Below are 16,297 nucleotides of genomic sequence, written 5' to 3' on the forward strand. Positions count from 1 at the left end.
ATCTTCATTCAGACAAATTCCTGTCAGACTCAGTTTTAATTGTACCAATGTATTTGGTATAATTTTTGTAAGCCTTTTCACCAAGGCGTAAAACTCTCTTCTTTAAATAAATTAGAAGAAAACACTTGTTTGATGTGGAAAATAATGGCTATCAGCTTCTCAGCATAGCCACTAAGAGTTGATCCGAAATATACTTTTTTCACTACATGCTATTGCCATAATGGGTCATGTTTAAGTTTTTAATGCTAATCTTCAAAGCTATATGTGACATTATCATGACTTACTGTGAAATAGCCCATGGCATATAATAAGTATTACCACAGCAAGACTTCCATTAGAACCTTAGAATTTAAAGCCAGTGTGTTCCTTCCACATGAAAGGCCTGCCCTAGTAATTAGAAATTATTATCCCAAAAAACAGAGATGACAGCAGGCCTTACAAGTCAGTTGGAAACTGCCTAAACTCACCTTATCATTTTTAAACATTTTGGCATGAGGGCAGGATGTGGAGGGGAAAGTTTCCTATGGACTTCAAGAAGAACCATATGCCCATGTTTGCATTCCAGAGATTTCTGAAGGGCTGAGAGTATCTCAGGACTTGATAAAACAACTGCATATTACATAAAATTACAAAGCTTTAAATCAGGCTAAAATGGTGTTGCTAAAATGTTGTTACTCTAAAATGTAGTTTTGGAGAGGTAAAGGGTAGAGACATTATAACTGATTTTTAATTAATTGAATTGATTTCTACTTCAGGATTTCTATTCAATCTCATTATAAGATGTAATATTCCTTTAATAAGCAAGGATTTACTTAATCTCAAAAGTATATTCTAAAAAAATAATATTACTCAGCTTCTAATTTCTAAAAGTTCAGAATACATAGTATCTTCTGTGTTTGCCTTAAACACAGAAGAGTGCAGTACATGGAGATTTGACACTGAGCCCATAACAATATAAAAATAACTTCAGGACAGATGGGCATGTTTGAAAGATTCAGAGCTTTTGACTTTAAGTGCTAACGTGGAAGCATCTGTGCCAGCTATGAAACAATGTCAGTCTTCACTTACATGACTTCTGGAAGATGAACTATTTGTATAATATTTATACACCTTTCAGTTGATTTTGTGGAAGACAATGAGATAATTAGGGTTGGGTAATAGATAACTTCTCTAATGTGTTTATTTTTACTATGGTGTGTGGTTTTGCCCTTTTGCCTATTCATTTTTACTGTGTATGTAATAACTGTTTGCTTCAAGCCTGGTCTGAAGTGTCAAGTTGCTTTGGATATTTGTTTCTTATGTCTTCTGTAAATGTCAGAAGGGGGAAAGTTCCTTATCCTTAAGGCATGTCTAACCTTCTGTGTTCATTGCTTCTTATTTAAACAGTGGAAAGAAGCATGTTGGATTTTCCCCAGCACGTTTCACCTGACAAAGAGGTACGCTTAGCAAGTACAGAAGCTGACAAAAAGCTTTCTAATTTCGATGTGGAGATGAGCATGAGAGAAGATGTGTTTCAGAAGATTGTTTATTTACAGGTAAATCATGGTGATGTCTGCATAACTTGTTATGTATCTAAATGTATCTAAAATTTGTTCTTATACACAGTGCTTTTCGAAAGCACTCTGTGTTTCCTCTCTGTCTATGCCAATCAAATCTTTCCAGTGGCACACAGCTGTACAACAGAAAACAATCTACCTTGGTGCTTCCACTCTTTGCAGGCCATATCTAGGTCTCTGTATCCTTTTCTCCATTTTATCTTTAGTCTTCCAATGAGCTGGTTAAGCTGGAAGCTAAATTAACAGAAGGAAACCTATCAGGAGAAGCATTTTTTTGTTTTCTGTTGGCTGAGCTCCCTGAACTCATTCCAAGAGGGAATGAAGAGGCAATACAGCAGTGTATTTACATTGGCTTATACTGTTTTTCAATTTGTGTCCAAAATTACACTGTGTTGAAATAGTTAAGAATTTTAAATTTAGAAGTTGTTTTAAGTTATGAAGATTAATGAGAACATATAACTTGGAGTGACCTCTGAAATTACCTCTTTTGACCTGCTCATTATAGACAGTTAGACTGTATACTTTTGCTCATCAGTTGCTTTGACCACAAAATAAAACTATGTCAAAAAATGCTTTTCCTGTTGAACTAGTTTCTATCCCTTTTGTTTTTCTGTTTAGCTTCTCTTCTAATTGAGCACCCTTAGGTATATATAACCTTAGGTATTTCTTCATTTGTACTAATTATTTTGTAGCTCAAATGGGAAGAATATTTGGTTTTGTTCAAATCTAGTGACATTTAGTAATAATTTTCCAAAAGTCTGATTTAAGGATAATACAAGGAAGCTATCAAATATGAAAACTATTTTTTTTCCTATGGTTTACATGTGAATCTTCCCTTTCAAACCCCACTAACTTTTAACCTTCTTGTAATGCTAATAAGATACTGGAGCCCCTACTTCTTGGAGTTGTTGTTTGTGCTTTTTGCAGTGTTGACTGAGAACTAGAATAATGCTTGCAGTGCCTTATTAAAGTGCCTTCCAATACCATTGTCTTCTTTTGCTGTCTTTTCCAGGGAAGCTTTCAAATGTTCTCCTCTAGCTGGTTATTGCTTATGTGTTTGTACAGGTATATAATAGCCCCATTCAGTTGTGTGTTGGCATATAGTGCTTTATGTTGATTTTTTTCTTCTTCCCCTGCTCTGTGGCTAGTAATTAAATGCTTTGATATGTATTTATTATTTGCTGTGGTTTTCCCCAACATCCAGTGTAATATATGCAAGTACATTTAGGGCAGATCTGCGATATCTCTGAATCTATCTATTTTTAATTTACAAGCATATCTGACAGTAGTTAGTGAAAACTGATTACTGTTACTTGCTACTACTACTTTCTTAAAATTTTTTAACTCTTTCGTTTGGTGTTTTCCTGTCATTTACCTTTGCAGCAATATTTGGCCTTTATGACAGTTAGAATTGTTGCTTAAATCTCCATTCAGTATTTTTAGATATTTTTGGCTTAACTGCAGCATGCAAGCTTGTTTTAGTATTAGTTTTCCAGAGATGCAACCTCTGAGCGTATATCAGCTTCATAATAACTGTTAAAGTAGTAGCAGTTTTGCCGTAGCACAACTGTAAAATTGCCAATAATGCCAGACTGGTGAAATCTTGCTGTTTCCAAATCATACATTTTTTGTTAATTTTTGCTGAATTTCTAATGCCCTCTCCTGTTAGAATCTCCTAGTTAAAAAGTCAGGCTCCAGGAATACATTAAAAAAACACATAAAAAAAGAACTTCGAAAAACAGACTTGAAACTTCTACTGAAATTAATTTATCAGTTCAAATAAGGCATTAAAACATTTTCATGGAATCAGGTTTTTCATGGTCTCACTGGGGATTTAATGGTTCAGGTAGATGAATTCAGTCCTGCACCGTGGCCAAATTAAAATGAGATGAGGAGAATGAGGGCCCTCACACTTCCCTGTTCTTTATAACACAGTCCACTAGGAGACTAGTAAATCTGCTTGATCACAGTGATATCCTGAATGTTTTTGCTCCCCTTAATGAGGGCTAAACTTTTACAAGCTAACAACTGTTTAGTATTCTTTCTAGATTATGCTTTATTTAAGAACTATTGATCGAGGAAAAATGATTGAGGGTTTTGTATTTAATTTGAGAAAATATTAAAATAATGCAGTCTCTTTCTTTTCCTGACACATTAGGGGAAAAAATTCCTGCATAAAATTATGTTGTTGAATATGCTTCAGATCTTATTCATTGGAAAACTGTAATTTTGAGGTTTGAAACTTGGAGTAAAAGTGAGTTTCGTTAGTGAAAGTATAATTTTAAATTTTATTACTCCTGATATCTGCACATGCTGACTAGCAGAGGCATGCTTAAGAATGTTGCCAGTCTTCTCCACCCACATGCCCTCAGGAAACAGCCTGTTGTAAACAGCTGCTGCTGCAGGCTTTGTTCATGGAATTCCAGGTAGGTTTTGTTTCTTACTCTGCCTGAAGATTTCTTCCTGGAAGAAGGTAACATGTTACCTCAAAGAAGTATGAAATGGTATATAAAATCATCAAACATGACAATTCTAAAACTTCTGGAGAGTTCCAACCTTTCATGTGTGTAGTATACTCAAAATTAGTATTTCTATTGTGGAAATTGTTCATCAGAGAAAATACAGGTGATGAAGACCATCTTGATCAGACCAAAGTTCAGAGATGGCCCCAGAGCACTCTTGGTTCCTGTGCTTGTGAAGGTTTATAGGCTTGCTTATCCATAGAGACCTGAGACGTCTTTTTGAATGTGTGTCATTCTTACCTTAAGCATATCTGTGATGCAGATAAACTTTACAAAGCCTAATTAGTGTTAAAGTGTATGGAGAAATGTATAGTTGTCAAGAGAAAGATGAAGAACACTTAGTTTTTCTTCTCTTTTTGCCCAAAAGAATCTTCATCTGTCTTAGCTTTAGGAGGAGCCAGTATTGACTGGCTTTAAGGGCTTAAAATTAGTGTTTGTGAATTCCCTTCTTCCACCTAAAATCTTTGCTGGATTTGGGCCTGGGAAATTTTCAGGAGCATGACAGTTCCATAGGCCCAATAGAAGGACTGGAAGATCCAGCATAGTGCCTCAATAGCTCAGTGAGGCTTTTCACAATCCTCTGTCTTAAACTGTTACTGTACTAAAAGCACTGGCTTTTTGTAGAGTTTAGCATACTTAATTTTTTTTCCTCAGCCTCTCTGTTTTTGAATCTTGCAGCACAGTTAGCCTAATATAAATGTTAATATAGTGGCAGTGTCTGAATTTTTCACCTCTGTCATTTTGAAGTTGTGCTATTTCTATCACGCTTAGTCTTAGGTCAGAAAAAAGAACCCTGGAATTGTGGTTGTCCAGTGGAAAAACAATATGTGAATTTAATTTAGATTGTTATAATTATTTTTGTACTGAGTATTATAGCATTGACACTCCTAGATGTAGTGCTTTTGGTAGCATGAAGATCTTCGTGAAGCAGCAGAATTTCATAGAGTGTTATTTGCCAGAAACACAACAGGAGACTCAAGTGTTGGAGGGAGTAGGGCAATAGCATTTTTTTTATCTTTGTGTTATGAAATATTCTGTGTGACTTGCCTTACACATTTACTGGGAATGAGAATGGAGATATGAGGTTTGAGTCATGATTTTCTTCAGTTACTTTCCTCCCAAAAAGAGATTTCTACCATTTACATCCTTTTATTTAAAAACAAACAAACAAAAGTGATATCTAAGTGCTAGGTGCAAAAAAATCATAGGTCTAGTGAGGGGTACTCCATGCAATCACCTGGCTGAATCGTCGTTGACTTCAGCTGTGTGGTGACCTATAGTAGTAGGATCATCTTTCCATGAAAATATGGATTCTTATAAAAATTACCTGTAAACACATAATATAAAAAAGAAAAAAATATTCATCATTCCTGTGACAGTAAGTAAACTACGTTAAGTCTGCCTATTGATTTAGTTTATCACAAAGTGAAATAACTGTCATTTTGTTTCACCAGACTTATAAATTCTTGCGTGTATACTACTGTTATATGCATTAGAGTTTTAGGCGCAGAGTAAAAACAAAACTAAACTATTCTAAACTCTTTCATGGTTCTAGAAACCAATTTCCACAAATTTTCTAATCTTATATGCAGGGCACTGGCAGGAGTAGATATTGTTTCTGTTATTGTGTAGATTATTTTTAAATTACAGAAAAATCTGTTTCAGAGTTCTTATTTATACTTTTTTTTTTTCCTTGGAATACAGCTACATTCCTGTCTCTTAATTTTTCTATTTAAGGAAGTGAGGTATTCTGTACTGACAAGTCATTAGTTGACAGCTCTACACAATTGTATGACTCGTTCATAAAATTTGCGTGTTTCAACATCCGTGCTTTTCAGAGATGCTAGTCAAGCATTAATCTGTGTGTAGGTAAACGGATGAGAGGTTGTTAAGTCATAGCTAATTCCAATAACTTCGTATTTGAACGTGAACTTAACTACAATATGTCCTTTCTACCAACTTAATAACTTTTTTAATGTTCCTTTTAGATGAGAGAAGATAAAATTAAAAGGTGTGCACCATTATTTTCAATTTAGGACAAAATAGCAAGTTTCTGAGTTAAACAGTTATGCTGTAGTCAATTTGAAGGAAGACTTGCACAGGACCGATCCATGTTCTGTTGTAAACACTGTCCTGTCTCTTATTGTTGATGCTTTAGGAAATGGTGATTCAAGAGTCTTTGTAATGGCATAACACAGAAATATTGGTTTTGGCTCAGTTGGTTAAAACGTGGTGCTACCACCACCAAGGTTGCAGGTTTGATTTCTACATGGGCCATTCACTTAAGATTTGGACTCGATGATCCTTGTGGGTCCTGTCCAGCTCAGAATATTCTGTGATTCTGTTTATTTGTTGTCACTGCTTGATTGTTTCAGAAAAAAAAGATGTATATGCTCAAATATTATGCCATCTGATAACCTTCAGTGACACATCTAATCGTTTGGGAGTTTTTTCAATCCCTCTGACTTCTAAGGTACAGTATTACCTTATACCACTGATTTTCTTGAAGTGTGTATAAGAAAGCTATCTCTACAGAAAAAGCTGAAGTGCACTGGAGTGAAAACTAAAATGGCTCGCCATGATGACAGCATGTAAAAGTGCTCAGTTACTCGGTAAAAAAAAAATACTTTAAAACCATTCTGCATCAATATAAGAATACTATTGTGTAAGGTAACTATTTTGAGGAAGTCCTTTACACTAAAAAGGCATGTTCCTTTTTTACTGTGACAGTGCTCTAAAGAACAACTCTGTTCAGACCCTTCTAATGTTTGTTATGTTTCTTAAACTCTGTTAATTCAAGTATTCTGTTCTGTCATTTCAGCAAAACTGCAATCTTGAAAATGTAAAGCCTGAAACAAAGCGATATCTAGAGAAATCAGTCCAAGTGGGAAAAAGAAATGGACTCCATCTTCCTAAAGAAGTACTGAATGTAAATATGTACCATTTGTTTATAAAGCAAAGGTTATAAACTGTTGAAGGAATAAAATTATGATTGGTTAGCTGTACTAAGCGTGTATTTGAACTTCATGCTTTTGGACCTGCTGAATTACTGCTCTGATCTTAACTGTTCTTAGTTCCAGATCCATCCTTTAAACTTCAGTCACTTTAAGGTGTTTAAATGTTAAGGTTTTTAATCTGCTAGGCACATGTAGTACTCAGTGGATAGATGTGGTATGCATCACATTTTAGCCTTTGAGAGTAAAAGAAGCCTAGCTGGAAGAGTTTTGTTATATATTCTGATTACGGAAAATGCCTAAATAAGATTCCTAGCAAAGAGACCTCTCAAAAAATGTTACAAGTTAGTCTGCACTTAGGTTCAGAAATATGTATAACTGTTGCAAAGACACAGCTATTTTAATTTCATTTATTGACAACTGTAGTAAAATGTATCCAGGATTTTAGCATTTCACCTGAAAAAAAATTGAAGTAGGTTAAAGGGAGGAAACAAGTGACTCTGAGAACTTTGGCTCCATTAAGAGAGGATTTACTCATGCATATGAAAGCAATTGTCACTTCCAAAAATCATGAAGTAAAATTGACAGCATCTGAGATGCTATGGCATCCCATCCTCAAGGAGAAGGGAACACCCAAGACTTGTAGATGCTTGTGGTTGAAAGGAATGACAAAATCAGAGTCCACAAAAGCTTACGAAGTTTTATTAGTAAATTACAGACTTGGCTTGGAAATTGGTATTAGTCCCTGACGCCCTAGTATAAGCATATGGCAGTGGGTTTTGGATAAAGGGGTAGAGTGAAAGGGAAAATACAGAGAGAGAGATGAATTAAAGAAGGGGAAAGAGAAAGGAGAAAGGGAGAGTGAGATCACTAATCTGGGCTCCAGCATCAATTCAACTGACAAGGTGTCCAGAGTCCTGGAGCTTGGTGAGTGTACTTTGTACAGATAAGTTTGTACAGATAAGTTTCCCGTGCCCTAGAGATAAATTTTGCACTTTCTGAATGAATTAGTCGTCATGCATAGTCCATTCTTCTAGACCTTTTTGGAAATGGGTAAGGCATTGGAGGTCTGTGGTGGTCTTGATCCCCCTCCTGCTACAGTCTCGTTCTCCACCTCATTTCTGTGCCTCTGCTGTACTGTGTTGTGCTTATCTTCAGGAGACAGAACAAGGATGTTTGTCCCAGAACAGGGCTGCCCTTATTCTGTATGGCCCCTTCTCCAGCCACATCTTGTTCTTTTTAGCAAAAGTCCTTGACTGTTTTTGCTAACAGTCCTTGGTTGGCTCCATGGCTATCTTGGTATCGGTATTTCAAGCATACCCATAGGCCCCTTATCTTCTAGCCTTCTACAGATGCCAACATAATTCTCTTTAAATTCTGAGTCATATATATGTAACAACCTTTATTTCTGACTCTTGAGTAGACTTTACCCTTTGTAGAAAATAATCATTCTTCGTCCACATCTTTCAGTTCGCGAGAACAGTTTTATGTGTATTTTCATAGTTTAAGGGTAACTGATGCCTCTAAAGATATTTTGAAATTCCTTAGGAGACAATAGTTGAATTATATTTAGGTGAAAAAAAGTGGCTGATGGGAGTCTTTGGCAAGGTGTTGTTTTTTGGGGTTTTGTTGTGTATGCATTCTCCTACTGGTAACTACTGTATTTATTTGAACTTGACTGTAAGGTATAGAAATTTGTTGTGAGATATATTAGAAAATGTTTCAGATATATTAGAAAATGTTTCATTCATCAGATGGATGAATGTCCAGATTTTAAAAATGGTTTTGGAGTGGTCTTATGCTGTGGGGGTATTCTGTTCTTTTTGTCATACCATACCTGTACAATTCCAAAGCAGCGTTTTTCAGTAGGTTGAATGCATTTTTGCTCCCTTCATTCTCAATTATTTCAGTGGGTATTTTTACACTGAAAATTGTAGTTTAGCTTTTCAAATAAAAGAAAATAATTGAATGTTAGAACATAAAACTGTTCAGTGAATGTGTTTAATCCGTCCAGTCCCCTCTGGGTTTAGAATGTTGGAGTGATAGCCCTGATGCAGGGTTCCTTGGCAACAATATTGCTAAGGGTCAAAAGAAACATAAAAGGGAGGCTGATGGAGAGTGAAGTATGATGCTACCTGCAGTGTGTTATTTGCTCACTGCTGGTATTTACTGTCAGCTAGTAGAAAGCCTAGCTGGAAAAAGTGAAATACTATTCATGTGGAGGATAGAAATTACCAACTTTGATTTTTGTTTTTCCACTAAGTTCAGTTTATACTCAATGCAGGAAATAAAGACAATGAAGAAAAAAATGAATGAGCTGTGTATAGACTTTAACAAAAACCTGAATGAGGAGAACACATTTCTTGTATTTCCTAGGGAAGAACTTGGTAAGTGGTATGCTTGCTTTCTTCAACTTCCAGTTTTACTTGAGTAGCTGGTTTTGACCCCATGAGTGATGGTAAGATCAAGGGAAATTCTGACTGTTTTCCAGTCTTCTCTGTTTTCTTTTTAATCCTTCCCCAGAGTCAGTTTGGTGTTATCCTTTGCAGGTTTTCATAATGTCTGCATAGATTTTTGCTTCCTGAAGTGTTTGCCTTGCATCAAATTGGTCCTCCTTTTTAAGCATAACTTAACTCTGCTCCTTTTATCAGTTCTCCACCACCAAGCAATTCCCTATGTATTACATTCATTGTAAGTATTGGAAAAGCTTTTTTGTCCTGCAATATATTTTAACTAATTCAGTAATTTAAAAACTAAGCTAGAAATTGCATGTGATAGAAAATTTGGGGATTCATTATTTGAAAGGCATGGCATAAAATATGCTCTAATAACATTAGAGATTCTTTAATGTCATTCTGGTAGCCTTACATGTATTTCTCTTTTGCTTGCAAGCGTTTCCAAATTTTATTTTGCTTGGTGGAATTTGAAAAAGTTTTAGCAAATAATTGTTTAATTGTTCTGTCTCAGTTTAATGAGACAGAAATGTTTGCTAACGAGGGTGGGATAGGAGAAAAACCAAACTCCTCCCTCTGAGTAATTATAACTTCAAAATTAAGAGGCTTCAGTTGAAAAGGTGTGGAAAAGAAAATAGCAGCTCTTTACTAAATATATGTATGTAACATTCGGATGGTAAGATTGATGAAGAAATAGACAACAGGTTAGCAAAGGCATACAGTGCTTTTGGAAAACTCCACAAAAGAGTATGGCGTAATAAACACTTGAAGAAAAGCACCAAGATCAGTGTTTACAAAGCCGTAGTGTTGTCTACTCTCTTATACGGTTCCGAATCATGGGTCATCTACAGCCACCACCTGCGTCTCCTAGAACGCTTCCATCAACGCTGCCTCCATACAATCCTAAACATCCACTGGTCAGATTTTGTGACCAATACATCTGTTCTAGAACAAGCAGCAGTCACAAGCATTGAGACCATGTTGCTGAGAACACAACTGCATTGGGCAGGGCACGTCTCCAGGATGAAGGACCACCGCCTCCCTAAGATCTTGCTCTATGGTGAACTTGCCACCGGCTGCCGCAAGAGAGGAGCCCCGAAGAGGAGATACAAGGACTCCCTGAAACAACATCTCAGCCTTGGCCATATTGATCAACATAACTGGTCTACTCTGGCCTCCAATTGGGAGGCCTGGAGACACACCATCTATAACGCTACTGCTTCCTTTGAGAACGCACGCAGGATCACTCTTGAGGAGAAAAGGCAACGCAGAAAGAATCATGTCTTGCAGAATACACCATCTAAGGAGTCTTTCTGCTGTGCCTTTTGCAATCGGATATGTCTGTCACGTATTGGCCTCATAAGCCACCAGCGTTCCTGTAGCAAATGTGGATAGTGCCTTCCCAAATCTTGGTTCGCGAAGCCCAGCCATGATATGTAACATAAAAGAACAAGCAACAATTCCATAATCAAACTTCCACCGAAAACAATAACCACGACCAGCAGGGGGCGCTGGCGCCTCGGGAGGCGGGGCTGCGGTGTTTCACGGCCAGCAGGGGGCGCTGTTGGACCCGGAGCAATGGGGGCTGCAGTTGCTCTCCGATGGCCGGCAGGGGGCGCTGTCGTGCTCTGGTGCCGCCCCCTCTGCAGGACCCGGGAGGCAGCCGGGTCGGTCCCAGGCGCGTCCCGGCGAGGCGGGCCACCACCGAAGGGGAAAGGGAGAAGGGCAAAGGGTGGTTCCTGCTGTACACTCATGCTGTCAAAGGCTGTCTCTGGCTGGGATACCTTTCCTCGTCAATGGGTGCAAACGCCACCGACACAGGAAGGGAGGAGGGGAAAGGCCGCCTTTCCCCTCAGCGGTTCTTCGCGGGTGGTGTCCGCTTTCCGATGAATCCGAGGCCAGTCCAGGCAGAGCAGGACGTGAGGAATCGGAGGCGAACTAGGACCTCCCTCGGGGCCAGAAGAAGCCAGTGACCCGGCTGAAAAATGAACCCCCCATCCACACCACTCTCTGAGTCAGGGAAGAACTAAAGAGCCATCCCCAGAGAAAAAAAACAACTGAGGCTTCCCTTCCCTCTCCAACAGTGGCTACCGAGGGAATGGAGTTTCCCTTACACAATTTAGCTCGGGTGCCGATGTTATTTAGCATTTCAGTAGGGCAGTCGTTAAGGCTCGGGCTAGCCTAACAACGAAGTCTTAGCTTAGTAGCAAGAGACTGTTGGTATGGGAAAATTCACTAGGCAAAAAGAAAAAAGTATAGAACTATAACAAGTTGCAAAAAGGTGTTTTTTCTGTGGAGATTTCTAATTTCAAGATAGATTGCAGCAAAACAAATGCAACAGTCTTACAAAAACAGGGGAATAGGTAGTTCTGGTAATTACTGTTTATTAAATTCTATTCCATAGATGGCCTTCCTGATGACTTTATTAATAGTTTAGAGAAGACTGAGGAAGACAAATATAAAGTAACCTTGAAATATCCCCACTATTTTCCTGTTATGAAGAAGTGCTGCATTTCAGAAACAAGGAGGAAAATGGAATCTGCCTTTAACTCGAGATGCAAAGAGGTATTGTGTATTGTTGTGTATTGGTTGTATTGGTGGTTCTACAGTGCAATGACAGAATTGAAAAATGGAGCTAGACATTCGAATGTTGTATTTGAGTTCTGCTATTATTAAATCAGAACTTATCAGTGTGATCTCTAAAAGTTCCTTGCTTCTGTTTATTCTGATGTCCAGAGACCTTAGAAGTTGACGATCTGCCTCTGTGTGTGTGCATATCTTAATCTTCAAGTGGTGCTGTTAATAGAAATAGGATTTTGATCTTTTATCAGATTTCCCTGTAGTGTTCTGCACATGTTTACTGACACTTTGCTCACAGAAAAGGATGTCTGATTGTGGCTTCTATAGTATTTTGGGATTTTAGAATGAGAGGGGTTATTTAAGCACAGGTTTTAATTATAAAATACAGGTGATTAAATGTGAAATTAACACATTGCATATTGATGAGAATTTTAATTAGATGTAAAAAGCCTTCCTGTTTTTTATAAAAGATGTATTTAATGATCTGAAAAATATTTGGAAACCTGCCTTATAAAAAGAAGAAATAATTTCACATTACTTTATGCTGATGACACCACACAACTAGATAGGTACAAAAATTGAAAAGAATAGAGAATATGTCATTGAGACAGTTGTACCAATCATTTATTAGAGAACAGTGACAGAGTTGAACTTTTGTGCTTGAAGTACTGGGAAATGTGATGAGTACAAGATAAGATAAAATGGCACCAAGAACTGAACACTTTGCAAGTCAACACACATAAGGGTACTTGATGTTAAATCTGTGGAACAATCTTCAAATCTAGGGTTTGATTCCCCCCGCCCCCCCCCCCCCCCCCGAGAAATCTCACTTTTCCAGAACTAGAGGTTTACACAGTTATATTTTCAGCTTCTCAAGGATCCTCCAGCACATTTAGGTCAGGGCTTAGGGTTTTGTGTTTCAGATCTTTCTCTGACTGCTATTGTCAGAGTGGCAAAAGAGGGAAATTTGCAAACAAGTTTTGAATGTTGGCACAACACATTTACAAGCTGTCTTCATCACTAACAAGCAATTAAGCCTGATAGCAGCAGTTTCACTGTTACCTTTCACAGTTAAATGACTGATAAAGAAACGAAACTCTTCACAACTGTTAGTATCCTAAAAGGAAATGGTATCCATTTTGATTAATTAAAACAGATAAATTATAATAGGGAGCGTAATGACTGTGATCAACTAGAATACTAGCTATCTGCAATCAAATGCTGTGAAAAATAATTCCAATAATCTAGCCAAACTTAGGGGTTTTTATATTTATATCTTAAAGTGTTTCATTTAAAATATCTACCGTTTCATAGGATTTTAGATATTATTCAGATGTTTTGATAACATGTGGTTTCACTTTACAAATTTCCCTACTTTCTTTTTTAGGAGAACACAAAAATTCTTCAGCAATTGCTTCCACTAAGGGCAAAAGTAGCAGAGCTTCTTGGTTATAATACACATGCCAACTTTGTCCTGGAGGTAAACACTGCAAAGAGCACAGATAATGTAACAACCTTCTTAGGTTTGTTCTCATTTATAAGCAATACTTTTATATTTGATGTGGCAACATGATTACTAAGCCAAGATTACTTTAAATATATAACTGGGTCACAGTATCCATCATGTGTAGCTAGAAAAGGAACTCTCTGCTGCCTCCATTCTGGCACATGTATTTTTTAGACTGTAGCTGTACAAATGCAGTTGCTTCAAATCAGGGAAGCACAAGGGGAAAATCTGAAAATAGCTGCTTTGTGACAGCCGATATAAACAAGTGGTTGTGTCTTTCTCTGCCCCAAAATGCAGTTATCCTAATTTAGAACCAAAGTAATATGTGCAGCCTAGCCAATTTTATCAGTTCAAGAGGCTGCATCAGAGTTGCAGCTTTTCTTTCCCATTTTTTGCACAATTTTTTGTGCATCCGTAGCCTTAGTGTCTTTTTCTGATTCAACTGCGTTAAGTATAATGAAAGATTACAGTATGGGATGATGCAACTTCCATGATCTGAATTAAAAAATTAAATCTGGAATGATGGATTAAATCTGGAATTCAAAAGCCTTGTAATGGAACTTGATCTGATAACAGAGGTATCTTGAAAATTTTGAACTGAGCAGTTTATGAATTTATAGTCATGCTTTTGACGTTAGTGGGCCCACTCTTTTGCATGGAATTAATCTCTACTTTCTGGAATTATGTAGTTCCACAGAGTAGCATGCGTTCCTTTATTCATGTGTCCTAACACCACTTAGGAGTGTATATTGATGTATCATACAAATAACCCCCCCCCAAATAATTTAGTACAAAAATAAGGTATGTTTGTTGGTAGTGGGTTTTTTGTGTTTATGCATCAATAAAGAGGTTCAAATGCTCTTCTTCCTTCACCTGTAATTCTGTTGCATTTCTTCTGAAATGCTCCTTCAGATCAGATGCATATTTGGCCATACCAATTATCCATATATTTGACAACTCACAGGTAATTTTGCATTATTAAATGTTTGAATTACCTGGTGTTTTTTAAGTGTATGTAAAGTATTTTGGACTCTTTTTATATCCACTATATTATTGTAATACTGTGTTTTTTCATTTGTTTTGAAGCTGACACTCAAAATCTAGCAGTTGCTTTACAAAGTAAAAGCATATGAGATCATATACTTTTCATAAATATCATGCTTCGTGGTAATTCTCAAGAGGGAGAATGTTCATCAAATTAATTGTCACCTTTAATTTAGTTCTTTTGATATGTCCTCAGCTACAAGCATGACAGTATATTTTGCTCTACTTTGTTCCTATCTGTTTATGTTTTAAATCAATGTTCATAAGCTGATCTTACAGCTAAGAAGAAGAGCATTCTCTCCTGACACACTCTGAATTTAGCACAATACAAGCTTCAGTCATGAAATACAAGTATTTCAGTCATGTAAATGTAACGTAATTGTATATAGTGCTTTACAGACTACCTAGAAAGAGGAGTGGCAATTCCTCGATTTTACACTCTAGATATCAACAATGAACATTCATCTGAATTCTTAAGAAAGAAGAAAGTGTCTGATAGTCCAGAAATACTTATAAGAGAATAAGTACAGTAGGTACTTTATGGAAGTTTCAGTACGGTTAAATATTTTATATTCAATGTATGTGTTTCATAGTGCTGTGGCGCTTCCTTGTCCAAGAAAAGTATATTGGAAAGTATTTGTACCATAGAGATTAATACCCAGTGACTTTGCTAGTCTGGAAGCAGGAACTCTTGAGTCTCTTCTTCTTTTATCGGGCTTTAGCTAGAAGTATTGAATTTTGTGATGCCGTTGCAGGAACTAATGGTAGTTGTAGTCTTTTGCTGCTGCTGCAGAAATATATTAAGAAAATTGAGATTACATGAGATAAAATCAAAGGATTCAAGCAAAAGTGTCTAGTGTTACTTTCCATTTTGATATCTTTGAAAAAATCTAAATTCAAAACCATTCACAGCTCTCCTAGGTCTACCCTAGTACTGAAGTACTACTGGAGTACTGTATCACAGCATGCCTGCAGTTAAGGCTCACTAGAACAAGAAAATGGACAATTGGTCAATGAATGGAAAACTTTAGCTTCCACTTTTGGAGCATGTGCTTAAAGTTTTGAGTGTATTTTATAGGAATACACATTATAGTAATGTATAAGTTGACTCCAAGGCAATCTTTTTTTCAGATGATTTGAGTAAGAAGCTAAAGCCACTGGCTGAAGAAGAAAGAGAATTCATTCTAGATTTGAAGAAAAAGGAGTGTAAAGAAAGAAACTTTGATTATGATGGAAGAATCAATGCATGGGATCTTCATTATTATATGAACAAAACTGAAGAGCTGAAGTACTCTATAGATCAAGAAAAACTGAAGGAATACTTCCCAATTGAGGCTGTTACAGAAGGCTTACTGAATATTTACCAGGAGCTGCTGGGACTTGTATTTGAGCAAGTAGAAAGTGCTCATGTTTGGCATGACAGTGTTACTCTTTATGCAGTAAAGGATAAATCAACAGGAGAAATGTTAGGGCAGTTCTATTTGGATCTTCACCCCAGGTAATTATGATTTAGTGTTTTACTTATGTGTTTAAAATGGAATTTGTCTTAGTTCTTGCTTCTATTCAGTTTATGAAGCATTGCTACTTTGTAAATTTTTCTTTTGTAGTGCTGCTATTAAGTCAGTTATCCATAACATCCATAATCTATGAATTTTCTCTTTTTTACCTTAATACTGTTTTA

At 36.8% G+C, this 16,297-nt stretch overlaps 1 protein-coding gene across 6 annotated transcripts in view; it reads left to right on the plus strand.

Moving 5' to 3' along the window:
• Positions 1 to 16,297, plus strand: part of NLN (neurolysin) — a 56,125-nt gene that overhangs the window by 15,241 nt on the left and 24,587 nt on the right. For all 6 annotated transcript variants that reach the window (XM_032675489.1, XM_032675488.1, XM_032675484.1 and 3 more), the window contains exons 3-8: positions 1,387 to 1,535; positions 6,900 to 7,007; positions 9,317 to 9,419; positions 11,890 to 12,050; positions 13,453 to 13,588; positions 15,748 to 16,114. In XM_032675489.1, coding sequence (XP_032531380.1) covers positions 1,387 to 1,535; positions 6,900 to 7,007; positions 9,317 to 9,419; positions 11,890 to 12,050; positions 13,453 to 13,588; positions 15,748 to 16,114 — 1,024 coding nt within the window. The remainder of the gene's footprint in view (positions 1 to 1,386; positions 1,536 to 6,899; positions 7,008 to 9,316; positions 9,420 to 11,889; positions 12,051 to 13,452; positions 13,589 to 15,747; positions 16,115 to 16,297) is intronic.

This window comes from Chiroxiphia lanceolata, chromosome Z, assembly GCF_009829145.1.
Source record: "Chiroxiphia lanceolata isolate bChiLan1 chromosome Z, bChiLan1.pri, whole genome shotgun sequence".
NCBI lineage: Eukaryota > Metazoa > Chordata > Aves > Passeriformes > Pipridae > Chiroxiphia > Chiroxiphia lanceolata.